Source organism: Choloepus didactylus, chromosome 3 (assembly GCF_015220235.1).
Source record: "Choloepus didactylus isolate mChoDid1 chromosome 3, mChoDid1.pri, whole genome shotgun sequence".
NCBI lineage: Eukaryota > Metazoa > Chordata > Mammalia > Pilosa > Megalonychidae > Choloepus > Choloepus didactylus.
The window spans coordinates 86,814,847-86,842,453 of NC_051309.1; the positions used below are offsets into that span (position 1 = coordinate 86,814,847).

The following is a 27,607-nucleotide window of genomic DNA, read 5'->3' on the forward strand; positions in this document are numbered from 1 at the left end:
AGATTCTTTAAAGATAATATATGTGAAACTTAAAGAACAAGTGTCTAGGGCATGGTACGTGTGGGATAAATGTTAGCTAGTAGTTTAATCTCTATTTCATAGCCAAGGGGAAAAAAAAGACTCAGAAATGATCTCAGAGCTAGTATCTAATGAGCCTGCTCTAGCCTCTGGGGTCTAAGACTCAGAAGACTGATGTTTCACCGCACTCACCATCCTGCAAGGGAACATCCAAAGCAGCGATCAAGACACCAAGAGAAAGAGAGATGTCTATGGTGTGTTTCCTTGATTATTTGTGTTTAAGATGGAAGATACTCAAACATATTTGAGGGAAGATGGGTAGGGGCAAACTGAAGATTCAGGAGAGAGGAGAACTATAATGGGGTAAGCTCTCAGAGAAACAGGAGAGAATAGAAACAGGATACAGGTGCAGGGATGTACAGCCGGGATCAGGAGAGGCCCCAGGAAAGGAAGAGAGAATGGGATTGACACCACAATTCTGTTTGGAACAAGGAAGGAGGCAAGGAGCCGAGAAAGAAGACAGAAGCTCTTATTTTCCTCTGCCCACCTGCTAGCCAGGACAAAGCCACTGTTCTTGAAGGAATTACAAATAGGAAAAAAAGTCCCTTAGACCCGTTCTTTCTTCCATGATCTTCTCCTTTCCCCTCCTCTTCCAAACCACCCCATCCCCTACTTTCGCTTCTCTCCTCCTGAAGGTTCTCTGGTTACTTCCCCCTTTACTTTTCTCCCTGCTATAACCAGGTCCGAGCTGCCTGCAAGGGCGAGGACCAGGGCTAGAGCTAGATTGACTGTGGACTGTGCAGATCAGCCAAAGAACGAAGTCAGTCTTAGTCTCGCTCGCTCTTTCTCTCTGTCTCACACACACACACATGCGCGCGCGCACACGCACACACGCATACACACACACACACACGCAAACACTCAAAACTCTGACCGGCTGCGCCGCGTCTCCTCCAATCCCTAGAAAAGGCGAGCGAGCAAGCGCCTCCCGGACCTCTGCGCGCACCCCACTCCGGCACCGCACCCCACTCCGGCACCGCGCCCCACACAGCACTAGTCCCGACCCACGTGCGGCCTCTTGGGCCGGGTGTTCCCGAAAATAAAGCTGGGAGGGAGGGTAGAGACCGATCCTGAAAACACCCGGGCCACACACGCCGTGACCTTCAGCTCTTCCTCAGCGCCCTAGTGGAGACTGCGCCTGCAGCGCCTTGTGCGGGTGAGGCCCGCGCAGCTGCGGGGGAAGAGCCCACCTGCGGATCCGCTCTCCGTCTGCGCAAAAAGTGGGGCTTGTCGCTGTCCTGCTCAGGCAGCGTTCGGGACTCTTGGCGCTCTCGCCCTAACTAACTTTGGGTTCAGTCCTTTGCTCTGCTAGCGGACCGTCGCGCCTCCAGAGTGTACCCCCGCGACGCAGGGGAGCGGGCGCGCAGCACCGCGACCTCGCCATGGCTGGGGCGCGCAGGCTGCTCTACTTGTGGCTGGGCTGCTTCTGCGTGAGCCTGGCGCAGGGAGAGAGGGTGAAGCAGCCTCTCCCGGAGCTCGGCAAGGCTGTGCAAGGAGACCGCACGGCAGGTGGTGACCCTGGTCCCGAGCTGCCGCGGCGCGACAAGGTGTCGGAACATATGCTGCGGCTCTATGACAGGTACAGCGGCGGCGGCAGGGCTGAGGCAGTGCGGATACCGGGCTCCCCCGAGCGGGGCTCTCAGCCCCGGCGCCCTCAGCCCCTGCGCGAAGGGAACACGGTTCGCAGCTTCCGAGCCGGAGCAGCAGGTGAGTGCGGAGGCACCCCCCACCCCCGGCCTCGCCATCCGGTGCTTGCTTTCTCCCGGGACCCCTCACAGCTTCTCTGACAGTCCTCTGCTCGTCGTTGCTGCCCAGAGACCTTTCCCCACCCTCTGCAGCTGCCCTCTTGTGCTCCTCCGTTCCGCTCCGTCACGCACCGCATTTCTGAGTCCCCGAGGGAGAAATGGAGAGACGAAGGGCACGGGACAGTGGAGGGGGTCGGCTGGAGGACCTGTACGGCTAAAGGGAAGGGGTGGCATCCTATGCCCAGTAGAGCCCACCTGCCCTGGGTGTCTCAAGCACCCCTGGTGTACCTTATGCTGATGATTCCTAAGTCGGTCAGCGGAAATTCCCTTGAGGCTGGGCTTTAGCCATGTTTATCGAGAAGCAGATGCCATTTTATGCCAACCCGGGGCCCCAAGAAGTTATACGTGAACTATAAGCCCTCACTTCGCGTTTTAGGTAGTCCCTGCTCCGGATCTTGCAGCCCTCTTAACTCTTTCTCTCTTTCTGTGTTGCTAGGTTTCTTTGACACTTTCTACTTGATGGCCCCTTGGTGGCAAACACAAAAACAAACAAAACCAGGTGCTCGGATGTTTCAATTATCTAAAACCCATCTGGGCAAAGGGGTTGTATCCACCCTGGGAGGAGTTGGAAGGGGGAGAGAGCAGTGGTGGAAGTAAACACCTCTAGGAATCCACCGATGAAAATCCGCTCATCCCGTATTTCAACACAGATAATCGCAGACTGAAATTCATGACTTAACAAGGTTTCTCCTAGCCCCTGTGGTGAAGCATGAAACTTATGCTAACAGCTTCCCTCCCCGTGCTAACAGCTTGAGGGAACGTTTCCTGGATACTAACTCTGTTTATATGCTTTGAGGATGCACCAAGGTTTTTTGTTCACTACATTCATGATAAAGGGAAATGTAACTGCAAAGCCTGTCTTTAGTGACATGTTCAGAAATAGCCAGGAATCTTCAAGTAAGGAAATCATCCCTTGCTGCTCTATCAGTTCTGTCAGATTCACTGAAAGAAATCTCCCAAAGCTTTGATATGTAGAACTCCCGGAAAAAAGAAAACTGAGGCATACATCAAGGAAAGCCTTGGGTTGACACTGTAAATGCACTTTAGAGCTTATAGGCATGATGACATTTACAATAAATGTGAGTTATGCTTTCTAATGCAGAAGTTTTTAGCTACAGTCTGAGCTGAACCAGATTTCATTTTCTTAAAACCATGAGCATGATCTGTGAGGAACTGACCTCTGCTAAGGAAAACAGAAGCCTGCTCTTGGTTATCCAGAGCACCCCAGCTTCTTGCTGAGGATGTCCTGACAGCTGACCACACCAGTAAATACATTGTTTACCTTAGTGCAACTCTGAGGGCAGAGTGCAATGAAAGAGCAGTGTGGAAGCAACACAGGTTGGAAGGAAGTGGGGTGGACAAACCAGGTGGCAATAATGAAGATACTCAAATCACCCTTACCTTTCTTGCTTAATATTCCTGGGAAGTAACTGAGGCACCCCAGAAATGAACAGTATTTGTTGTATGAAGTTGTTTTTTTTTTTTTTTTTTAAAGTTTGAATCACATGTTTTGTAGGTAAAATGTGGGTTATCATTTACATATATTGTGCAGCTTTGGGTTTGGTTTTGGCTGAGGGAACCATGAGTGGTTGATTGATAAGGATTTGACTGCCTAGGGTGACATATCCATTTTGGCTTCAAGTCATTCAGTGCACTATGATTTCAGAGAATCCCTTATCATCCACCCCATGGTCTTATACCATCAAATGATAAACTCTGATACTGATACCAGACATCCCCTTGACATGATGAATTGCAGCTTGAAGGAGATATACAAGTCTCTGTGCCCAGATAAGAAAAGTAATCCCTTTAGCATCCTTGAGACTATCCTAAGACAGAGAGAAAAGCAAATAGTAAGTTGTGACCCCCAAATCCCATTGTTTTATTTTCTGCAGTTTTCAAAGACTTGATGACTTATTCATTACACATAGACACTAGTTTCTGTGGAAGCTTAAGTGTCATGTTACCACATTGGAGACTCCTGGAGAGGTGGTTCATGTTGGATCCCTTCCAAGAGTGTTTAGTTACTAACACTCTAAAAAGACCTTGTTATAAGGCAGTTCTGGCTCTAATAAGGCAGGACTCCAGGAAGGTGCTGAGGCTTTCATGTATGTTTCTCTAGCTTCATCCATATCAGCATTTCCATAACACCCTTCACCTTATGACATATGTTCAGATGTAGGTGAAAGATGCTGCCTGCATTAATAAATTAGATGTGTTTTCTAGTCCAAAGTGTTTAGGTTTCACAACATATGGACTTCTCTGTGCCAAAGATGTTACAGATTTCAATGGGAAGTCAGGTGGTATGCTTTATATCTGGAATGGCTGCTGATCCAGCAGACTTTTGGAGTACCTATTCAGGCTGAGTTATAGCTGTAGAGCCCTATTGCTTCTTGGAACATACCTGATTAAAATTATTTATTGTTCTAAACCTAGAATATCTTTGGTTGAGTTTTAGTTGCTGTGGTCTCCCTCTGATTACTTTCTACTTAAACCATTACTTGATGGTGGGTGGCATTCATCCTAAATACACTTTTTGCTAACCCCTTTTCTCCTTCCTCAATGCTACTCAGTTGGTGTGCCAAAACCATAAGTTTGGAACACTTATAAGTTTTTTGTGTTTATGATCTGTAAGGGTTTATGTAAAGATAGGTTTTATCTTTTGCAAGAGACAATTTATAAAAGTACTGATGACACACAGAGATGGTTATAAAAACACCATCTTAGAGGAAGACTAGAGGAATATGAAATCAGCTTTTATTTTAACCTTGGTTTAAGAAGTTGTTCTTGGCTATTATATAATAAAAGAAGAATATTTTACATGAGGTTTTCTCCTGTCTTTATCCTTTAAGATAGATGGTGTATGTTCTTCTCACCATTCTAATAGTCACTTAATTTTATTTTTCTTAATAAGAAAATTAACTTCTTTAGGAACAGTGATTAAAGCACATATGTTCTTACAAGAAAACTATCACTACTTTAATTTATGACATGTAACTATAAAAAGATTACAGTTCAGTGGATATATGTTGCCTTTAAACACACACACACACACACACACACACACAGAGAGAGAGAGAGAGAGAGAGAGAGAGAGAGAGCTACTTCATAAGCGAAAGGAAAAAAATTGAGTTAATACAGCCCACAAGTGAATACTTTCCTTCAATAAGGAGAGGGAGATTCTTTCCTACCATGACTAAAAAATGCTTTGAAAATAAAAAATTATGATTTTGACATATTTCTGAATTGCATGGCTAAAATATAAGGCTTTGGGGAAAATAATATGTAATTAAGGGCTGAATGATCATGCAACATGCAATAGGAACCCTTCTTGTAAAATACATGGACCACCGAGAAAACATTGTTTTTGATGGGCTTGATGGCAAGGGGTACAAGCCCCTTAATATAAAAACTTTGTTAAAGCAGTTACCTTGAAATGCCTGGTATCTAGAAACTATGCTCGAAATTTAAAGGGTGCTTGGATTATCTGATGTTTTTATTTAAAGGACAATAGTGCATCTGGAGAGGGAGAGCTGGATGAGCAGCTGCTTTGAATTATGCACTACTTTGAATACATGATAGGCCTTAATGAAGTTTTTACTGTAATAGGCAAGACAGCTTTACAATCTCTGACATTTAAAATTCATAATGCTATGAATTCTTGATTATCCATGCTAATGGAAAGGAGAAAGAGAATGAATTATGTAAAAAATAATTTAAATTTTGTTTTGTCGTATAGCTAGACACACTCAAAGAGACCCAAGACCATGTGGGTCAATGAAAAAAATCCCCTAGGCAGATAATTCTTTCAGGAAATATGTGTAGATTTAAAAAATAATATAACTGAAAATGTATTAAGAGATTTACATACATTTTTATCTGTGCAATGGAACTTTATGAGTGCTTGATTGATGAGGTTCCAATTTTTCTAAAATTTAAATAGGGTCATGAATGCCAAATCTACTTTTAAGCATTTTAGAAATATGAAAATTTTTATTTAGCAGATACTTTGAAGAAAGCAAGTCCAATCCTTTCCTTTTATAGAAGAAGAAATGGTTATCATGATGTATTTGCCAGATAGTTTTTCAAAAATTCTTCACTCATCTCAAAACCTGTTACTTATAATAGCCTGATCTAACTTTCCATGAAAAATTTCATGAGAAAGGGGTCTTTCAAGATGTAAAGAGATCTTAAGTAAAATTGGGTTCCATTGTAAAATAAGTTTGGAAATTCTGGGCTAAATGAAATGATCACTTCTTTTTGTGGTGGGATCTTCTAGGGCCCTTAAATGCTTTATAAACCCCTTAAGAAGGGAACCCTAACTCCCTGGAAGAACATTTTAGAGAACTGGGGTTCTGAGATGTCTACTTGGAGGAAACACTGGTTCAGGGCTTTTCCTAAGTTAGCAAGACAGAAGATATGTGAATGAAATTTCGTGTCTTCACAACTTGATATTTTTGTGTCTTAGAACATTGGAAGGATGCCATGCTCCATGACTTAAACTATACAATCTAATTACTAAGTGAGTTTTAAAAACAGATTTTGAAAATAATTGGTGTTGGTGGATCTTAATACTAAATACACAACTGAAAATTTTCTAATTTCTTATTTTCCATTTAATACTTATCTAAGGATGTTTATTTATATTGTTACTTGGGATGGATTCCAGTTGGCATTGTACTATCTTTCTGCTTTCATGTTTTAAATGTCTCTGAATGTCCTTTTAGAGTCTGTCATTAAATTTCATTTTCCAAGTTTCTTTATCAGTTCTCCTCCATTGTTGTCTTCTATAGGGTTACCCCATTTTTTTTTTGGCCATAGTTATTATTTTTTTTAAAGCTACTTTATTTGTGGAAAAGTTCATTAGAGATCATACATTTCACTTTGCTAATGTTTTATCACCATTAACATCTTGATGAAAGGCACATTTACCCAAGACATCTATCAAATCCTTTATATAATCTCTATTATTTGTTGTATTTATTAACTATAATAAAAATGATTTTTATCAATCTAGTGTAAGCTATTGAGCTGTTTTGCATATATTTTTAATTGGCTATTCAGGTTTTTTATGCTGCCACAAAATCTTTTTCCCCCAACTTTTGATGGTTTCCCATCTATTAAATTTGTGTAATCTAGTAATTAATGCTAATATCATGACTTTATTTTGGCGGTGGTAGTGGAAAGAAGTTTGACAACACAAATAAATAGTCTCAGCTTGAATTTTCCTATGCCATGTTTCAATTCAAAGTGAATTTTTAAGATTGTGAAAGTAGCATTTTATAATGGAAATATTGACATAATATTAATCAAGTGACACAAGTATACCAGGATAATATCAACTTTGGCCTGTAATAAGTTATGACAATCTAATGAAAGAACCCTCATTACTGTAACTTTATTTTAAACCCCTGGAATATATTTAGCAGTTCATAAAAATACCAGTTTCTCACATGTTAGTCTTAGTTGTGTCCTAGCATATTGGCACATAATGCAGTCCTCCTGATAACACACTCCCTCAAGAACATTTTTAAAGGCATGATGTCTCTTTATCTAAAACATCATCACATAGGGCATGAAGTCAAATGACCATGCTGTATTTATTGACTCCTTCAATGATCTACCTTCCTTTAAACTCCACCTTCTCCTGGCAACAGAGATGCAGTCAGCGCCTTGGCTACATTTGGTCATGCACTGAGTAAAAGTGTTTGGGCAAACTGATCCTAATGTATTTCCAGCTTCCCTTAGTTCTTCTTTATGAAGTAAGGTTCTGTTACATATTCCTTTTATAAAATAATTGCCTCCCATAATTTTAGAAATGTGAGGCCCTTTGTCCAGACATCTCATTTTACAGTTAAAGCAACTGAAGACCAAAAGGCTCTTATTTGCTTTTCCTTCAAAGAATCTTTCAATTTATTTGTGTGGAATCTATCTAATGATGGTTTAAACTAACTGTAATTACTGGACTTATGTGTGCTTAAGATGAATGGTTTTCAAGTAGAGGAAAGATTGCTAGAGTTATGATTTTTCTCTTACCTGAGACTAGGAATTAAGAGATCTAATTCTAATATTGGCTGGACTACTAATTTAAAAAGTCACCTAATATTGCTGTACTTAGTTTCTTCATCTATCAAATGGGTTTAATCATACCCGCTGTACCTGATTTACAGCAAGATAGTGAAACTCAAATGAGAAAATGAATGTGAAAATGCGTTCCAAGTTTTGAAGCCCTATATAAATGAGATATTCTTAATATTTTAAATATTTTCAAAGATTCTCTCTTTACAGCTTCTCACAAAGCCTGAAACATATGTAAAGTGTTGATATGTGCATTTGTTGATAATATAAAGGATATATTTGAGTGACAATGTAAACATAAATAAGTGGTAGTCCTCTTGTAACACCATATGTGAGATCCCAAACCTACATTCAAGAAGTTACTATTTTTGTCCTGACCCTGGTAGCTGAATAGAGCAAGGCTGCAACTTTTTATACTGATTTCTCGAAGTTAGTTGCTTTCAAAGTCTGGTCCCTTTATCAGCAGCATCATATTGGCATTATCTGGGAACTTGTTAGAAATGAAAATTCTCTGCTCCACCACACGGTGGGTGCAGGGCCCAGAAGCCTTCCAGGTGATTCTGATGCAGGCTGAAGATGGAGAACCACTGCTGGAAGTTGGGGTCCCTGCAGTTTGGGGTATTTTATGTTGTAACCAGTGTCTGAAATCTAGAATTGTTTAGCAAAGCTATGCCTGGTCTTGTCAGGCCCTTGTAGCAGATCTTTCCATGGACATATGGTTTATTAACTTATATAATGGTGTCTTTTGCTTTGGAAGGTATATTACCATCTTCATGAGAATTTTTGCCTTGGAGAAGGCTTCAAATTCAGCTAATCAAGACGTTTTACCTTTCCTCACAGCTCCAGAAAGTCTGAGACTCAAAAGATTTGCTAAAAGGAGGGGCCTATGAAGCAAGTCTCTGGAGAACAGAGAGCATATCTGCTTCTCCCTGTATTGCAAGGGCCTGGCGTGCTTTGCTACGTAGTAGGCACTCAGTAAATATTTCAGCTGAACTGAAGTCAATGTTCAAGGACTAGCAGAAGAAGAGATAGTAGAAAACCATCAGCCAGGCAAAGGATCCTTTAAAAATAAACTTGCCATGGGATCACTAGGCATTTTACCATTGATATATTGAATGGCAATACTATTCTACGTTATATAGAAGTGTTCTAATGATACTTTCGCTCCCCTGATAAAATGGAAGGAAATTCCTTATGGTATTTATACCTGAGAAGGGCTTTTGTCGACTTTGGGAACTTAAACCTACTTGAAAGTTTTGTTCACTTTGGTGTTAAATAGGAAACACTTTTGAATGTGGTAAGTTTATGCAGCTGTTCATTCAACAAACTTAACAAATATTTTTCAGGACATAAATGTTCCAGACTGTGCAAGATACTGAGAATACAAGGATTTATAGGACCTGGGTCTGCCTTCCAAGGGCTCCCAGTCTAGGAATGCCTGTGGGTGGAGGCTGAGAGTAAATAAACTGAGTAATGAACATTTTGTTATTTTAGAAAAACACCTATCATCTTTGACTATGTTTTAGACTTTGGACATAGAGAACGGTTATTTTTGAGATCCTATAAAACTCAGTCATTTGACAGGGACTCTGCAAGAAAAACAAAATTCTTTTGCTTTTTATTCTATTTAGAAACTGTTCATCTTGCATTGGCCTGAAAGCTGAAGGCACCATGGGGAATGCAGTCTTGACTCCATAATCAGCAAATATGCAGCCAGTGACTGCAGGTGTATGTGGCCCTGTGCTAGGCACCCCTGGCATTTCTAGCAGCTGTACTTTGTTTGGAGAAAAGAAGTGGAAAAAAAAATTGTTCTTAGTTACATATTTTCTGTGTGACTAATATGTTTTTCCTGCTTCTGGGGATTTAACTAATCGTCAAGATTTCGTTTAGTCTATTTGTTTTAAAATCAGACTTTACATAGAAAGCTTTCCATTGTATGTTCTAATTCCCTTTGAAAACATTCTGTGTGGGCCAGCGTGAAGGTGAACTTCCACTTAGTTCCTGGGCACACCGTTGCTGCCCCTTGAGAGAAGGTGACCCGCTACAACAGCAAGGCCAGTCCTATGTCGGGGCCGGAGCTCCCAAGTCAGATGCTTGGTTTCATCGGGTTCAGATGTCTTGTTCTCACATGAACACAGGAATAAATCATCTGCCTTTATTTAATCGTTGAACTCCTAAAAGAGCCATATAGGTCGTATAAGACCCGGGTCCTTCTCTGAAATCAGTTACTAACTACCTGGTAACTTCTATGGTCCTTCATTTCAACATTCTAAGAATGAGACAATTGCACTAAAGTTTTTATTCATAGAAGAAGCATTTGTTGAGTACTGCTTAGCATCAGGTTCTATACTCAGGCTGAAGATGCTGATACAATGCTGGGCCTTCTCTTTAAGGAGTTTATGGTCTTAGGAAAGGAGAAGAGTGTGGTAAAAATTGTAATAAAGGCAGGGTGCTGACCAAAGGTGTGGGTTGTCAGGACAAGCTTGCCCTAAGGGGTGGTGTTTCTTCTTTGCCTTAGGAAGCAAATCTGAGTTATCAAGGAGAAAGAGGGTGGGTAAGAGCACTCCAGGAGGAAGCAACAACAGGTACAAAGTCCTAACAAGTGTGTAAAAGAGAGTATAATTTGTTCAGGAACTCACCTGACTTCTAAACCCTTTTCAGTTCTCAGATAGTATGACTCTAGAAAATTCAATATGAGATAATGCCAATGGCAAACACTAACTAGAGTGCAATGGATATATTCTGGGCAAGAAAAATCCAGGTTTGTGCTATTGCCAGTAAACAGTAAGAAAATAGCACCACCTATTGGTGGTTATATTTTGGCATCTAAAATATTGCCTTGTGAAGAGTTGGAAAACATGTTGTAGTTACTTGCAAGGGATCTGTGAGGTTATCTAATTCACCTTTCACACCCTAGCCTACCATAAAGGAATTCTCCTGTAATAATCTTGAATTATGACCATCTGTCTTCTGTGTGCCCAGTCCCACTGATGGGTCTCACTAAGTCAAGTTAGACAACAGATAGTTAGAAAGTCTTTATTTTTATTGGCTTGGAATCTGCTTCCATTCAACTATCACCTTTAGACCACCTTCTCATCTTCAACACTGGAAAGAAAATCCCTACTCCCTCTGCAGCAACTCAAGTGTTTGAAAACAATTCTCATGCCATAGCTAATCTTTTTTAGTTTCTCCAGACCATGTAGTTTCTATTTTTACAACTCAAACTTGTAAGAGATGGTTTCCAGGCTCTTCAACATCTCTTTTATTCTCTTAGCTGCTCTCTTCTCTATCAATAATCTGCCTGAAATGAGGGCTTCCAAAATTAATCATGTAACTCTACATATAATTGGAATGGTGTGGCATAGAGTTTATACTTCCTAGTACCTGAATAGTTTCTGCAGCCTAAGAATGCATATGCTTTTTTTCTTGGTAACTGATAAAACCCACCATTGTTTTTCATGTTATTATTGTATCAGTTTGTTCTTACTAATCAGAAAGTATACCTGTTATAAAAATTATCAGGCTTCTGAGTCAATTATTCCAAATAGGTAAATATCTGAATATGTCAGAATAGAAAAAGTAAACACTAAAGTATTGTTCATTCAACCGAATATCTATATTTGACTACAGTTATCTGTGTACGTAGATAAATCTGTGCTACTACTCATAGGGATGACAGAGAACCCAAACACAAAACTCCTAAAGTATGGAAACTTCTTAACTATGGAAATACACTCATTTGAAAAGTTAAATTAATGTGGAAATACTGAAATGTTTAATAATGAGATAAATTGAATAGGTATTATTATTACATATTTCTACTTGCAGAAAGTTATTGCGCTCATTCTTCTTTATTCCTTTATACTCATTTGCTCAGCTCCATTCAACTCTCCTATTACCATTTTCGTCCATTTTAAATACTCAATAGTATTTGTCGGGTTGCTTTAGGGGAAGAGTATTGATTTGCGCAGAAAAGAGATGCTGGAAGGTCAGAGAAGGGAAAATAAGTCCGAGTTAAAGAGGTTAAAGAATGCTTTATAGCATGGTTGAGACTTTGAGATTGTTAAGATGAAGAAAGAACTGGGGAATCTAAAACAGGCAGTTTGTATACCTCCACAGCCTGAGTGGGAAGGGCAAGAACAAATGTATCAAGTCTTGGGCATGATATAACACCTTTGCTTCGGAGCTGAATGTGAATTGGCCATCCTTTTGAAAACTGAGGACTTCAAAAATTGGGTAATTTGTAATATTTTTATAAATGCCTATTTAAAACATTGGGATTATTGATTATGCAAGAACTTTTATTTACACAGCCTTGGATGCTGCTAGAATGTGCCCCTCCCAGCCTCTCTCTGGCATTCCCTTTCCCCTTCATCCTTAAAAATTGGGTTCAAAAGTCACCTTTTCCCTAAGTTTCCCTCTTTCCCATACAGAGTTAATTGTTCCACCCTCTATACTCCAAGACTATAGTTTACACCTTTGTTGCTAAGTATCATCATCATGGTGTAGTAATCTGCATATGGTTTATGAATTCCTTCCCCCTGCTATGGTGTGAACAGCAGAATCCATTTGTGCAGCCTTGCAACCCAGCCCAAGGTCCATCACCTCGTAGGTGCTTAATTCATATCTGTTAAATTAAAACGTTTGTTTTGTTTCCTGTTCTTTGTTGGTTGTGGTGTATTTATGTGTGTAAGATTTTGGTATAATATGGATATGTAAATATATACACAATGCAAGTGAAGCTATGTATATAATTTCTAGCACTGTATATGCTCTAGCACCATTGCTAAACTCCCATTTATTTATAGTCAGAGCAATCTGTTGGTCTTAGACTTCTGATTGCAGATTGACATGATTAGCTACAGCTGGAGGGAAAATCAAACAGTAATCACCAATATTATCTTTATCTAATATGTCCTTCATAAGGGAGAGAATGTTGTATACCAAGAAGGGAATCTTTTGCCCAATTGACTTCTTGGTTTGCATATTCATGTTTATCAAAACCCTAACTCTTTACCACATTGGGAAAAAAAGGTACTTTTTCTTTTTGGACTCTATGACTACAAAGCTAGTGGTTATTCTGGACCACCACTGTTCAACAGGAATATATTATGAGCTACAAATGTAAGCCAAAAATGTAATTTTAAAATTTTATTAGCCACATTTAAAAATGTGAAAAGAGGTGAAATTATTTTTTATAACATTTTTAACACAATATATCCAGTCTTACCATTTCAGATCTTTTTGTAAATGCAATTTTATTGAGATATATTCACACCCCTTATAATCCATCCAAAATATACGATTAATGGTTCATAGTATCATCATATAGTTGTGCATCCATTGCCACAGTTAATTTTAGAACATTTTCATTATTCCAAAATAAAAATAAATAAATAAGAATAAAAAAGAACAAACAAAACATCACATACCCCTTATTCCCTCCCTATTATTTATATATTTTTTGTCTTTATTTTATTACTCATCTGCCCATATACTGGATAAAGGGAGTGTCAGTCACAAGGTTTTCACAATCATATGGTCACACAATAAAAGCTATATAGTTATACAATCATCAAGAATCAAATCTACTGGATTACAGTTCAACAGATTCAAGTATTTCCTTCTAGCTATTCTAATACACTAGAAGCTAATAATGCGTAAGAATAACCCCCAGGATGACCCCTCGACTCTATTTGAAATCTCTTAGACACTGAAACTTTGTTTTGTTACATTTCTTTTCCCCTTTTTGGTGAAGAAAACATTTTCAATCCCATGATGCCAGGTTCAAGCTCATCCCTGGGATCATATCCCACCATGCCAGGGAGACTTATACCCCTGGGAGTCAGGTCCCACATAGTGGGGAGCTTACCATTTCATATTAGTGAGATATTTTACATTGTTTTTTGTACCAATTTTTTGAAATCTGGTGTATAGTTTGCACTTACAGCTCATCTCAATTCAAGCACGTGTGCCTATTTGTTATCATTTCGGACATTCTAGCATTCTAGTTAGCTAGCATTTATTGAATATGTACTACGTGCTATGTGTTTTACCTGCACTCTTTCAATTAAAGTTCACAGCAACTGAAATTGCCACTATTGAGTTCATTTTGCAGATTAGATGGGACTATTAAGGGGGTATTTACCTGAGGACCACTATTGGGAGTGGTGGGGCTGGCATTGGGCCATAGAACCCTGACTTTAAATAATGCACTGAATTTAAATGAGAGCCATCTGGAGAGGCAGTATGGTAGGTTTTGAGACTTTAATGAGAAGATGTTGAAGATTAGACACAGAGGTAGGGGCTAGTTAATAGCATGTCACAAGGTACCTGGAAACATGTTTGAAAGTAAGAAACATTTTGAAGCAACATATAGGGAAAGAGCAGGATTGGTTTACCCATTAAGACACTGATGCCCAAATCCCTTGTAATTCATTTATTCCCTGCCAATGTTTGTTTGGCAACCATTGATTAGAACAGAGTGACTTCTCTTTCTTCCATTTTAAACTGCCATTTGCTACACAACATTCGGGTAAAAAGGTATGCTATGATGACTGGTATGAATTAAGGCTAGAGTTTCCAAACAACCCTGATACCATGGCTTTATTAGAAAGGTCTGTAAAATATTATTCTGGTGTCATAGATTATACAAATGTGCACAAATGGAAGTTTCCTCTTTTTCCTTCACAAAGTTTAAAAATGAGAAAACATGTTTCCCATTGCACTTCCCTTGTGCTTAGGGACTCAATGAATTCATTTTAAGTTTCCACATCTTTATAGAAATGTTTTGTTTTTACTGAAATATGTTTTTGATCAAGAACATAGTTTCACAATTGCGTGTATATTTCTTAATCAAATATGTAAATGGAATAAATACATGAAGGAGAGCTTAGGCTCGGTTACCTATCTGGGCACTGGGGATGCTTGACTTCTAGCCTCAGCCATATCGCTAATTCAGTAAGATGATAAGAGACGGAACTGACTTCTGCATCTCTGCCCCCTTGCTAATCTATTTCCTGTTCGCCTACTCTCTCTTGCGTCTGGATTTGAAGGATAGGATATGCAATTGATTGGTTTTGATAGTCTTTGTTGAATTATGTAGAAGAAATTGAACTCTTCAATTCATGGGAGGTAATAAACTTCAGACATAGCCGCGTGGATTTTTTAATGAACTTGTGGCTCAGTTTTTTCAGGGGAACACAAACTATTGAGGTATGTTGTCTTACTTACCCACACATCCTCCACCCTGAACTTTGTGAGACAAGTAGAAGAAGATAATAATTTGTATAATACATTAATGCCAGCACTAAAAAAAAAAATTATATGTAAGAAGCATGGGACTCTTTATCAACTGTGGTGCACACATCTCATTTAATTCTAAGGACGTAAGAGGTAGATATTATCTCCATTTTGTGAATGAGGACACTAGCTTACCCAAAGTTACATAGTTAATGAGGGGGTGAGCCAAGACTTGAATCAAGGTGAGTCTAATTCTAAACCCTGTGCTAGTGACCAGAAGGCTATGCACTGCGTCAGGTAAGAAAGTATTACAATACTTTGCCAGATTTATAGGAATAGGTCTTGATAGTCACAGAATTCAAAGCCAAAGCTGTCAGCTCTCTGATCTCTAAGCTTACTACTGTGTTACAACCTTCAAACATTTATAGTGCCTCAGTAAAGGAAGGAGCAAATTAGTGAAAATGGCTGACCCTTGCTTTGATCTTTTTCTGGCTTTTAAAATTATACCTGTTTACTCTCTTTTCCCCCTCCCAGGAACCCTAGGAAGCAAGGGGCTTCACATTTTTAACCTGACTTCTCTAACCAAGTCAGAAAACATTTTGTCGGCCACACTGTATTTCTGCATTGGAGAAGTGATAAATGCCAGCCTGAGTTGCCCAGCATCCCAAGGATGCTCACATCATGCTCAGAGGAAACACATCCAGATTGATCTCTCTGTGTGGGTACTCACACCCAGTGGAAACCAAAGCCGACTCCTGGGTCATCTTTCAGTAAATATAGTCAAACCTCATCGAGATATCGTGACCTGGATGTCTAAAGACATCACACAACTCCTCAAGAAGGCCAAGGAAAATGAGGAGTTCCTCATAGGATTTAACATTACCTCCAAAGGACACCAGCCGCCAAAGAGGATTTTCCCCTTTCCTGAGCCTTATATCTTGGTATATGCCAACGATGCTGCCATTTCTGAGCCAGAGAGTGTGGTATCAAGCTTAAAGGGACACTGGACGTTCCCCACTGGGGCTGTGCCCAAACTGGATAGCCACATCAGAGCTGCCGTTGCTACTGAACGGAGGAAGAAGCGCTCCACTGGGGTCCTGCTGCCCCTGCAGAACAATGAGCTTCCTGGATCAGAGTATCAGTATAAGGAGGATGGTGTCTGGGAAGAGAGAAAACCTTATAAGACCCTTCAGACCCAGCCTGCTGAGAAGAATAAGTCCAAAAAGAAACAGAGAAAAGGACCTCACCAGAAAAGCCAGACCCTCCAGTTTGATGAACAGACCCTGAAGAAGGCGAGAAGAAAGCAATGGATTGAACCTCGGAATTGTGCCAGGCGATACCTCAAAGTGGACTTTGCAGATATCGGCTGGAGCGAATGGATTATCTCCCCCAAGTCCTTTGATGCCTATTATTGTTCCGGAGCATGCCAGTTCCCCATGCCAAAGGTAGCCATTGTTCTTTGTCCTTTGCTTACTTCCTATTTCCGCAGGGTAGAAAGACACATTGACTAAGGGGTGTCTCTGTGTGTGCGTGTGTGTGTTCTAAGTGTGTTTTCAATCTACAAAATCCATCTGGACCCTTATTTACTGCATTCTAATGTGTAATAGGTAATATGGTCATGCTTGATTTTTTTCGTTAATGGTTGTTAAAGTAATATGAAGTCAGTATTGGTGTAAAGAAGGATATGAGAAAAAAAAATATGTGGAAAATGTGTTTTTTGTATTGCTTCCAAACATGGTGCATGTTCAGCTGTGTGGTCATGTGTGATCTCCACCTGCTACATGAGCAAGCCCTGGATGGCAGAAGGCTCTGTGAGGGGAATATTCAGGGATTGGGGCACAGCAGAGGAGTCAAGGGAAGAGCTACTAGAATCAGTGCCCTGAGCGAGAACATTTTTTGATCAACATTCCCTCGTGCGGTGAGTTTTCCCCACAGAGGCCAGGATCACAGTAGACCCGGGTAAACTGACCTCGTGAAATCTGCCACATGCTGATTTAGTTTGCATTCCTGCTAAACATCAAAAAAGGAAGACAAAATAGGATAGGATAACACTGAAAGCTTCTTCCAAGATCCATTTCAACCTGTCAGAGCTTGCCTGTGTATCTTCCAAGATCAATAGGGACTGTACTTTGTCATATCAATACTCAGCATCCTGACAAATATATTTTTAGAAGCCTCGTGACACCCACTTCCATCTTGCACAGTAAGTCCAAGTGACTGTTCTCTTTGAATTTAGAGTTAGTAAAATATAGTGGTGCTCTCTGGCCTTCAGTTAAGCTTATAGGTGAACTTCCATTCTCAGCTTTTAACAGTTGGAATCTCTGTTATGAATTGAAAAGTGGCTCTAGGGTGGAATTTGGATGAACAATAGAGTTTTCACACAAAACTTGAGTCATTCTTTGCTATTGTATGATAATGGATGAAAAAAAAATTTTTGCCTCCAAGAGTGACCAGATTCTGCTTATAGGTCTTTAAAATGGCATCTTGAAGTTCCAGTTCTATAATTGGGATATTAAATGTTACATACGCAAAGTGAAAGGCTGACTTTACGAGGCTGGGTCAGTCTCAGGGCCAGAAAATGGACCGAAGTCCCATTTTCTTGTTTGAATGTCGAAGATGGATGAGCTTTCCACATTTTCTAAGGCATTGTCTTTACCAAGAATTTTTGCCAGCTCCATAATTTTTAAACCTAAACACAAAATATTATATACATTTACAGTTATATAAAGAGCTGTGTCTTGCCTAAATATTCATATACAACATTTCACTGATCAAACAAAACTTGTACAAGCTGAGATAATATTTAAAGACTCACATCCAACAAAGATGTTAAATATAACAGACAGTGATGAGTCTGTATTTTCCAATGTGGCTTTGCCTTTGTGACATTGAGAGGCAGGAATGGATTCAAACTGTCTCTAAAACTAGGGTGCATTATTTTAAATGGGTCTCTGAGTTTTCTAAAAAACCCTCACTCACATAAACTGCAGTTTCTTCCAGGTAACCTGGGGAAGGAGATTTTCTGTTTACCACCCGCACCTCCTCCCAGACACCGACTCCAGCATTCAGGCTTTAGGGAGCCATGAAAATGTGAAGAAGATTATTCAGACATTCTGCTTTTCAGCCCCTAACTGCAGAGAACTGGCCTAGGCGCCACCTCTCCACAATTATTCCCATCTCCCCAACTTGCCCCTTCCAACAACTAGTACTTCTGCTGGCTTTTACTGTTCAGAAATCTTGCTATTGCTTTCATAGAGCTTCACCATGGTTCTTAGTAAACTAAAGGATAATGATTTAAAAATCGATAAAGAGTAAGTTAATAAAGGCAGAGATGGGTTTAAGGAGAGGAGTATGTTAGGAATATGTTAGCAGTGGAACAATTAAATGCACATGCTCAGTCATAGCAGGACTTCTTAAACTTTAATGTGCCTACCAATTGTCTGAGGATCTTTTTAATACATAGGTTCTGATCCAGTGGGTCTGGGGATAGAGCCTGAGATTCTGCACATCTTACAAGCTCCTAGGGGATACTAACCACACTTTAAGTTGCCAAGAATCAAGAGCCAGATCCTTTTGCCTTGAATCTTGGTTCCACAACTTACCAGCCATGGCTCCTTTGGGAAGTTAGTCAAACTCTGCCTGTCTGCTTTCTCATTTTTAAAATGGGTATGAAAATAAATAATAAAAAATAACATTATCTACAAAATAGAAACAGTGGACCAAGTAATTGAGATAATAGAGCATCTAGCATATAGTAGGCACTCAGTAATTATTTGCTATTGATATTATTACTAATGACCATTGATGACACTGGGACAAATAGAAAAGTAAATATTGGAGGCTGAAGAAAGGCTGTATAGGGAAGGATCAAGAGAATAAAAGTTATAAGGCAACAAAAAGTTTTCTAAATGGTCCTAGTCCCTTTTCAAACATCACGAAGCCTAAAATAGGATTCTCCCTGATGGTCTGACAGCCAGTGAGCTCTTCCAGGAAGGTTTCTTTGGAGAGTAATAGAATCAGGAGTAAATCAGTTGCAGCAACTGAACTCATCATAATATTTGTCAAAACTTGGAATGGCATCAGAACTCTAGGGAGACATAGCTTGGGATTTCCTTTTGCCAAGTTGAGAGTGGAAGCTTGGCTGTTACATGGATTTCTCAATCTCTCATCACCTTCTGTGGATCTGCTTAACCTTTAAAGCTTTCTAGTGGGTCCTCTGAAGCCTTCCAAGTTTTGTGTCTTTCAAGTGTTGTAGTAACTAAAAGGATGGGAAACATGTAGCAATAGGAAGCTGTTATACTTGGGGTAATTTAATACGCATCGCTATTATCAGCACAGTGTCCAATATGGAAAGCCGGGTTAAGTAAAAATATAATATGGGCAACAGAGGAAAGCAAAGGTCTCTGACCAGATCAGTACAAACACATGTGGAATAATGGAGGTGCCAAAGAACTTTCAGATTTAGATATACATTTTGCCCCAGAGAAAAGCTCTCCCAGGCTTCCCTTTGGCCTCCTGAGCAAAAGCCTTCTCTGTACGGTGGGGCTCTTCATCTGTAAAAGTCGACAACCTGTTCTGTAATTCAGAACAGCTGTGTTCTGCCTTTCCCAAATTCCAGGCTTTGCCCTTTCACTGATTTCAATTAGATAGTTTCTGGGCTATCACACCCATGTGGGCTGGACTGGAAAAGTGTGGAGTAAAACCCCATGGCCCAGGTCAAGAATGAGGGCACTTAGCTGATGACATGTTCTCCCCTGCTAATGCATTTGTAATCAAATTCAACTCTAGGACAGCCTATGCTGCTTGGCAGGTGCAGGCCTGACCACTGCAGATTCCATTCACAGACACCGCAGTTTGGATTTTTCTGATTTCTACCCTTACAGCCAATCTGTTTTCCAAGAGAGAGACCCCTGGAATTCTGCCATGAAATGAAAAATACCCGTATAACTAAAGCCAAGTTTTATGCTGCTGCTTCCCCTCACCACCTTAGCAGAGATGGAAAACAGAGTTCAGATGAAAATGATTCAGCCATTTTTGCTGACAGAGATCCAAGAGAGCCAACAAGGATTAGAGGAACCGAAGTTATTTTTGCAAAGAGGTGCAAAAGCTAGGAATAGCAAGGGCATAGAATTAGGCCATGAAAATCTAAACACTTTGAACACAGTGTCTCCTTTAAAACAGAAATTTACATTTATAAGTCCAAAAAGATATACCTGTGATTAATTTCTGTTTTCTAATTCCAATGCCTGGTTTTGAAGACTCACTCTAAAAAAATAAAAAAGATGGAATTTTGATATACTGAGTTACCAAAGCAGAAAATTACCTAAGCTGATGTCGAAATCATGTTTCAGCCTCTTTAAAAAGGAGAAATAACACAGGTTTGCATTTGTGATTGATATATTTGTTAAACTATGTAAACAGAGTCATAACATACAGAACCTGAAGTCAAATAAAACAGTTATGGACTGGCAATATGCCAGTCACCATCAAATGACTGCATCGATCTTTTCTGCATGACCTAATCATCCCTGGTAAGGGGAGCTTGATCAGAAGATTCCATAGTGCGTGGGTGGGTGGGGGGAGGGGCGAGACTCCCTGGAAAACTGAGAGATTTTTGATAACACACAGCAACCCAGAATCAAGGGCTTGTGCTTGAATTCCAGCAAGCCCACCAGAGATAACTCGTAGTTTCTGAATCTATCATTTGCAAGCTGGAGCTTGAAAAAAAAAGAACAGGAATTTTCCTAGGAAACACCCATGAATATTTTCCATATCTATGTTGGGTCATTTGCCCATAACTCTTTATTTTTTGTTGATGGGAATTATTTCTACAGAAACAGGTAAAATGGAGGGTATGCTATTTCTTGTAAGTATCCCATCCATTCAGGTACTTAGTCAATGTATACACTGCTCTAGGCACAGGGGGACAGCAATGTACAGCAGTATTTATCATTCATGGCTTCATCTAATTAAATAGATCTACTTTGTATGAAATTTAAACATTAAAGGAAATTAAAACATTACCAATAACAAATTATGTCAGAAAACCTGCAGTTTTAAAAATATCCTTCTTGGCTTTCTAATAAGTCATTTGAATGATTGAGTCTTTAGAGAAACTTGAGAGTAAATCAACAGAGAAAAGTGGATAGCTACAAATGTTTTCTTTAGAAATAACCTATACTGACAAAATAATAAACAGGGGCTACCAAATTCTATTGTAAAATGCCAATTGCATTTTATGTCCAGTTACCCATAATTTATTTGTGATGGACGGCAGATGATATATCAAATAAAACAGCATGGACTTCTTTGTCTTAAGGGAAGATTAGCCCTCTGTGCAAAACTGATTAATTAAAGTTAACTATTCTTTTTAACATGTACTTAAAGTCTCGCAGGGGAAAGAATAAAAACAGCCATTAAGACTAATTTTTAATGGTTTATACCAATAAAGTTGAAGACAATGTATGAATAATTTTTTTCATTAAAATTGAAAGATATGATAAAACAAATCGGATTTTCCCATTCTCTGCCAGAAATAATCCTGTTTTTTTTAATTATTTTCTTCTCCTTTGGCCTGTATGTGCCCTTAACTTTTTACCTTGCTCCAGTTTCCCCATACTGGGAATTTTAGCAGTAAGAAATTAAAATGCCAATTCATTGGGGCAGGGGTGCTTCTGAACCATGAGAAACTTGACTCAAAATCCCAAAATCAAAAAGCCAGAGTTTGGACCTAAATCCCTCTCTTGAACTGACAGGTGATCTCAGGCAAGTGACCAAACTTCTATTTCTAAATGTGTTTAAAGCAAAACTGGTTTCACCTACCTGAAAGCGATATTGGCAAGAGAACCAATATTGGTATGTGTGACATCTCTCATGAAGAAGTTCTTTTTATCAATCTGGCAATTCCTAAACATAATGGGCTTTCAGGTAGAGCAGAGCTGTACTGGGCTCTCTAATAAAACCACATGTTTCACAAGGATGTTAATGGTCCCAGTTGGCATTTTCTCAGGGAAGAAATTTTAACCAGGCTGCTTTGATCAATCTTCTGACATCCATGGGATAAACTTGGGTCCTTAGATTATTCCCTGGAGATGTGACCCACTCTTAACACTTAACTCTACCAAATTTAAGTCTGAACTCATGGAGCAACAGTGACCCCCAGTGGTAACAGTTGTGGTGTTCTGAACACCAGTTGGCTTCTAGAGAAAGTTGAATATTCACTTCATGGAGTACTCATCATCCAGTTCATCCTCTTAACAACTATTAAATTAAACACACCAGTGTCCCGTCTCACTAGCTTTTTTCTTTAACAACAAACTATAAATATCATTCTAGTAGCTTCATTAGTGTACCTCCTTTAACCAGAGTGCTTGTTAGGGTGCTTTATGATTACCTTCAGGGCAAGAACAAATCATTTTTGTTTTAATCCTGTTATCAAAAACATCCTAGAACGTACTATTCTTTTGCTTGGTCCTGAATACAATTAGTTTTTTTGTAATTAAATTATAATTTTATTCTTTAGAGAACTGGGTTCAAATCTTCACTCTACTACTTACCAGACATGTCATTTAAGCTTTTTAAGTCTGTTTCCTTATCCAAAAAATGTAAGAAATGTAGTCTGCCATAAGGATTAGAGATACTACATGCAGCATGTCTGTCATGTAGCAAGTAGTATAAATGATAACCATTTTGTAGTAGTGGTATAGGAGAGTGGGTTGAATGTATGATGACACAGGGGCTTTATTGAATTGCTAGAATGAATTCATAATTAAGCATTTTATATGAGGGGTGAAGAGTGGAAAAGCAGTTCCACCTAACATATGTGTTTTTCTCCCATTTCTTTTTCTAGTCTTTGAAGCCATCAAATCACGCTACCATCCAGAGTATAGTGAGAGCCGTGGGGGTCGTTCCTGGGATCCCTGAGCCTTGCTGTGTACCAGAAAAGATGTCCTCGCTCAGTATCTTATTCTTTGATGAAAATAAGAATGTGGTGCTTAAAGTATATCCTAACATGACAGTAGAGTCTTGTGCTTGCAGATAACCTGGCAAAGAACTCAGTTGAATGCTTAATTAAATCATTAGTTTATTTTTATGGACTTTTGTTTGTTTGTTTGCACTGCCAATGCATCTTGTTCCAAAAAAAGTTTTTTATAATCAAAAGAGAACGAGCAATAGATTGAAGATTTCCACCAAGGAGATCTGGACTGTACTTGTTTCTGAATGTAACTAAAGAAAAATTATCACTCAAACTGATTTTGAAACTGTTAGAGAACACTGATTTATTTTTGTAATGGGCTTTGGAAATAGATTGGACAAACAGCCATAGCTTACCATGAATCCCTACTCATCTAACGACTAAAGGGGATAGAGAGTAATTTCATATTTTGAAGTAGGCTTATTGCCTTAGATCCCTGAGCAACTCAGCAAGTGCTAAATAATCCAATGAACTTTGATGTTTATCTCAAACATTTTTTGACAATCCTGTTTACCCGTGTGTTTTGTTTTTTTTCCCACATGCCATTGTGTAAATGGTTTGGTGGAAAGTGTGGGCTGTGTGCTATTTGTATGTGTATATGTGTCCTTGTGCCCTGTGTAGGAAGGTTTGCTTAACGTGGTTTTATAATTCAGCCTACACAGGGCCCTTTGGCTTTTTTTTCTGGCAAGTATCATTCAATTATAAGAACTTTTCCAAAAATGACAGAGTGATTCTAGAGCATATACAGAGTTACCGCTTGACCCAGCAATTTAATTGGAAATGCAGCCACTTTCATTTCATTACCTCCCAGAGGAGGGAACCAGCAACCCAGTTTTCAAAAACCCAGATGTAATTCCCCTCCTATACTTTTTTTTTAACAAGTCCTTTCATTTGTTCTTCTAAATTGAATACAAAAATCCTTCCTGAGATCATGAAAATTTCAGTTCTATCAATATGCCTTTACTTCCTGTGAAGTTATCAATAGATGAAGGTCAAAACTGCTGGAATTTGGAGGATTTCTTTAAAAGACCAATTTAAAATGCACAATAACATATTGAATATTATTCTTCAGCTGCATCCTAGTCTTTGTATTTTTTCACATGGAACAAGGCTTTTGGCTCAGTCACAGAAGCTACACTTTAGCAAATCTCGTAAAAATTATCCACCAGAAAAGGGAGTCAAACATAGAGATACTTCTTTGTTTTTTGTCCATTTCCATTTGTCATAAATATTTCATTTGATGCTTTTGTTCTTGAAAATTGTTTCAGTATGTTTTCCCTCATGAATATATTCTTGTGTGACAGAAATGTTTTCATACCATGGATTGTTGTTGAAGTTATGTATCTGTGGTGAATTCTAACTTTAGTTCAATCCCACCTGATGATTAGAGACAGCTGAGCCAATCAAGGGCTATGACATAGCAGAAGACATGGGGTTTTGTCCTGTCTCTGCCTATAGCTAGCTACGGTTTCGACCATTTAATGAACATTTATTGAGCATCTGTTTTGTGAAAGGCACTTATTAACTGTGCATCCCTAGTGCCCACACTGATAAAATGAGGTTGACTACTTGACCTGTAAGATCCCTTCCAACACTGAAAATTGGGTTTATAATACAAGCTACTTCATGCACAACTTCCTTGAAGAGGGGATAGTGATAGATCTGAAAACACTGTATCTCTTTTCATAAACCAAAATGTAAGCATATCCTACACTTCAGTGTTTGGTAGATGAGTATAGCATTCACTGTGGTTTAAATAGTATTTCTACATTACTGTTTCCAGGTGACTGCCGTGAAAAGAAGCTCTTTGACACTTGGAATACACAAAGGTTGGTGCAGATGTGCGTTAACTCTGCAAATGAAACAAACCAGTCCTAAATAGTGAATTACATTCTGATGCCTGAGTTTTAATGGGCTCATGGTTTTTTTTTTTTTTTTTCATTTTTCCTGGTAGCGTAAAGTTAAAGATTCACAGTGAAATGGATTACAAAATTATTTTTAAGATCCTGGCCATACTGCTTTCAGTAAAGCAGACTTCTTTTTCACTGATAGATTTGATTAAATCCTTAATTCACTTCTTTCTATAGATGTATCAGACCAAACCTCCAGTAATTTTATGTATTGGTTTTCAACCTTCTTATATCCAGATGTCTTTTTGTTACCTTTCTTAATTTGAATCATTGCCCACTTATTACAAATTAAATCCTACAATGTAAAAAAAAAGAAATTATTTAGAATAAACATTTTCCAAGTAACAATAAATTAAGATTTCATTTTAAGTAGCACCTGATATAACAACATTATCATGTAATGAAAGAGCTTGGAAAAGGTTTTTGATCAGTAGTTATTTCTGAGTGACCTTATAACAGTCAATTTCTTCACTGCATTGAATACACAGTGTGGTATAAATGGGAAAAGTTTTATTCCCAAAGAAGAAAAGAAGTTTATTTTTCAGTAGTGGGGGTTCAGGTAAATGTGTGACTATTTTATTCTGATAAAAATTTATTTGAAACAGTTGTAAAATCAAGTGTTTATTTCACAATTTGTTAGGTACTGCACAACTCCTAGATATACTTTTAGTTTCTGCATAAATCTTTTATAAACTTAAAAGAATCTCCTGATATTAAACTAGCTTTAATGAGGGAAAAAACCTATACTTATAAAGGCCATTTCCTAAGTCATGCCTATCTTTCCTTCTCCCAACACTCCATCCCCCACCCTCCCACCTTCCCCAGATATGGGACACCAACAATCACAGTGTTCATTCTTTAAAAGGATTTAAAAAAAAAACTTCTCTTGAAATCAAGAGGCCACAGTTGTCAATACAATATTTTAAAAGTGCTTTGTTGTAACTGGTGTAAATAATATACAATTTATAGGGTTTGGGTTCATAGAATTTAAACTGGAAGATTAGATTCCCCAGTTCTCAGGACTACAATATGCCAGATAAATTTTTACATTCATCTTGCTATATATCAGCTGGTAATCATTTATTCATTAAGATTTTTACCTTAATATTTCTGAATAAAGCTCTTGTTGCCCATTTAATATTTTCATAGGCAATCTCATATGTATGTAATGATGTTATCAGTCTGAGTTATAAAAATTTTTCTATATAATTACATTATTCAGTTTAGCTTTTCTGCTTTTACTTTGCTCTGTTCTAACAAGTACTAATATCTGAACATTGACTTCTTGTTGAATCAAGGTTGAGTTAGAGAAAAGCTATGAACACCTGCTGTGTAAGATTAAATAAGAGAGTAAATAAAAAATCTTGGATAGTTATGACTTCTCTGTATTGATTTTCCCCTGAGAATTGTATTTTAATGTAGCTTATGGGTGCTTCAATGATTCCCTTTTTCTAAAAGATAAGTCTTCCTCTTAGCTTTTCACATGAATTTCTGTAAATGTTTCAGTTGAGAATTTAATGCTTGTACAGTTGATGGCAATTTAAATATATATATTATATATGTATATGGAAAAACTTTTAAAGATGCTTTTAATTTATTTAATGACTGTTGCCTTCCTGTAATGGTAATAATTTTCATCCTTAGATGTTGAGAGAAACCTTTTTATTATAGTTGCTAGATGCAAAATGAAACCTGATTCGTCAGTCAAATCCACTAAAAGGGCATATTGCAGTGAAACTGTGAAGGACACTTCACTACTGATGTATAAGTTTTGCTGAACTTGTATCATTTTCTTCCAGTAATAGAAAACTTTTATTATACAATATGAAAATAAAAAGTGCTTAATTGAACATTTTCCCCATTCTTTTCTATTTATCATTGGGAAAGACTGCATTTTTAGAATTTAACAATTATGCTGCAATTGAAAAGAGGTAATAAGGCTTGGGTACACAGTTGAACATTTTCAGATGGTTCCAAAATGAAGCCTAGGAACCTTCTATAAACATCATATGATTAGTGCTGTGGCACAATTTTGAAATACACACAAAAGAAGAAAATTAGTGTTTTCTTATGTCTTCCAAACTTGAGAATCTCAATGTGAATTGTTTCTTTTCTTGTTTGTTTTTAACCACAAACTTTACATTTCCTACATGGAGAAATTCTTCTTTCCGGAGGCCTGGCTCAATCTTTTGACAATAATTTTATTTCATCAGTCATTGTTACCATGTCCTTTCTATTTTAGAATAAGAATCTAAATTTAATTAATATAATCACTGAGGTAAATTTAGCCAGTTTTGTTTAGGTTCTAGCTTTTTCTTTAAGAAAGACGTGATCTGTGGTTAAGAAATAAAATGTGCTTTCAGATTGTTTTCACTCTGTTAATCTAAGTGTTGGATTTAATCAGACTGTGATGTTGAATCAAAAAACCATAGAATTTTTGCACTACAACTCACTCTAGAGTTCATCTTCAGCACGTTCCTTAACTTCTCAGTGCTTCATTTTTCTCACCTGTGAACTGG

At 38.4% G+C, this 27,607-nt stretch overlaps 1 protein-coding gene across 1 annotated transcript; it reads left to right on the forward strand.

Moving 5' to 3' along the window:
- The first annotated feature begins 1,029 nt into the window (after window positions 1-1,029).
- BMP3 (bone morphogenetic protein 3) lies at window positions 1,030-26,938 on the forward strand. Its single transcript, XM_037830083.1, has 3 exons — window positions 1,030-1,785; window positions 15,738-16,648; window positions 23,053-26,938. Exons 1-3 carry the CDS (start codon window positions 1,461-1,463, stop codon window positions 23,242-23,244), a joined length of 1,428 nt encoding a protein of 475 aa, XP_037686011.1. The 5' UTR covers window positions 1,030-1,460; the 3' UTR covers window positions 23,245-26,938.
- Window positions 26,939-27,607: the final 669 nt, after the last annotated feature.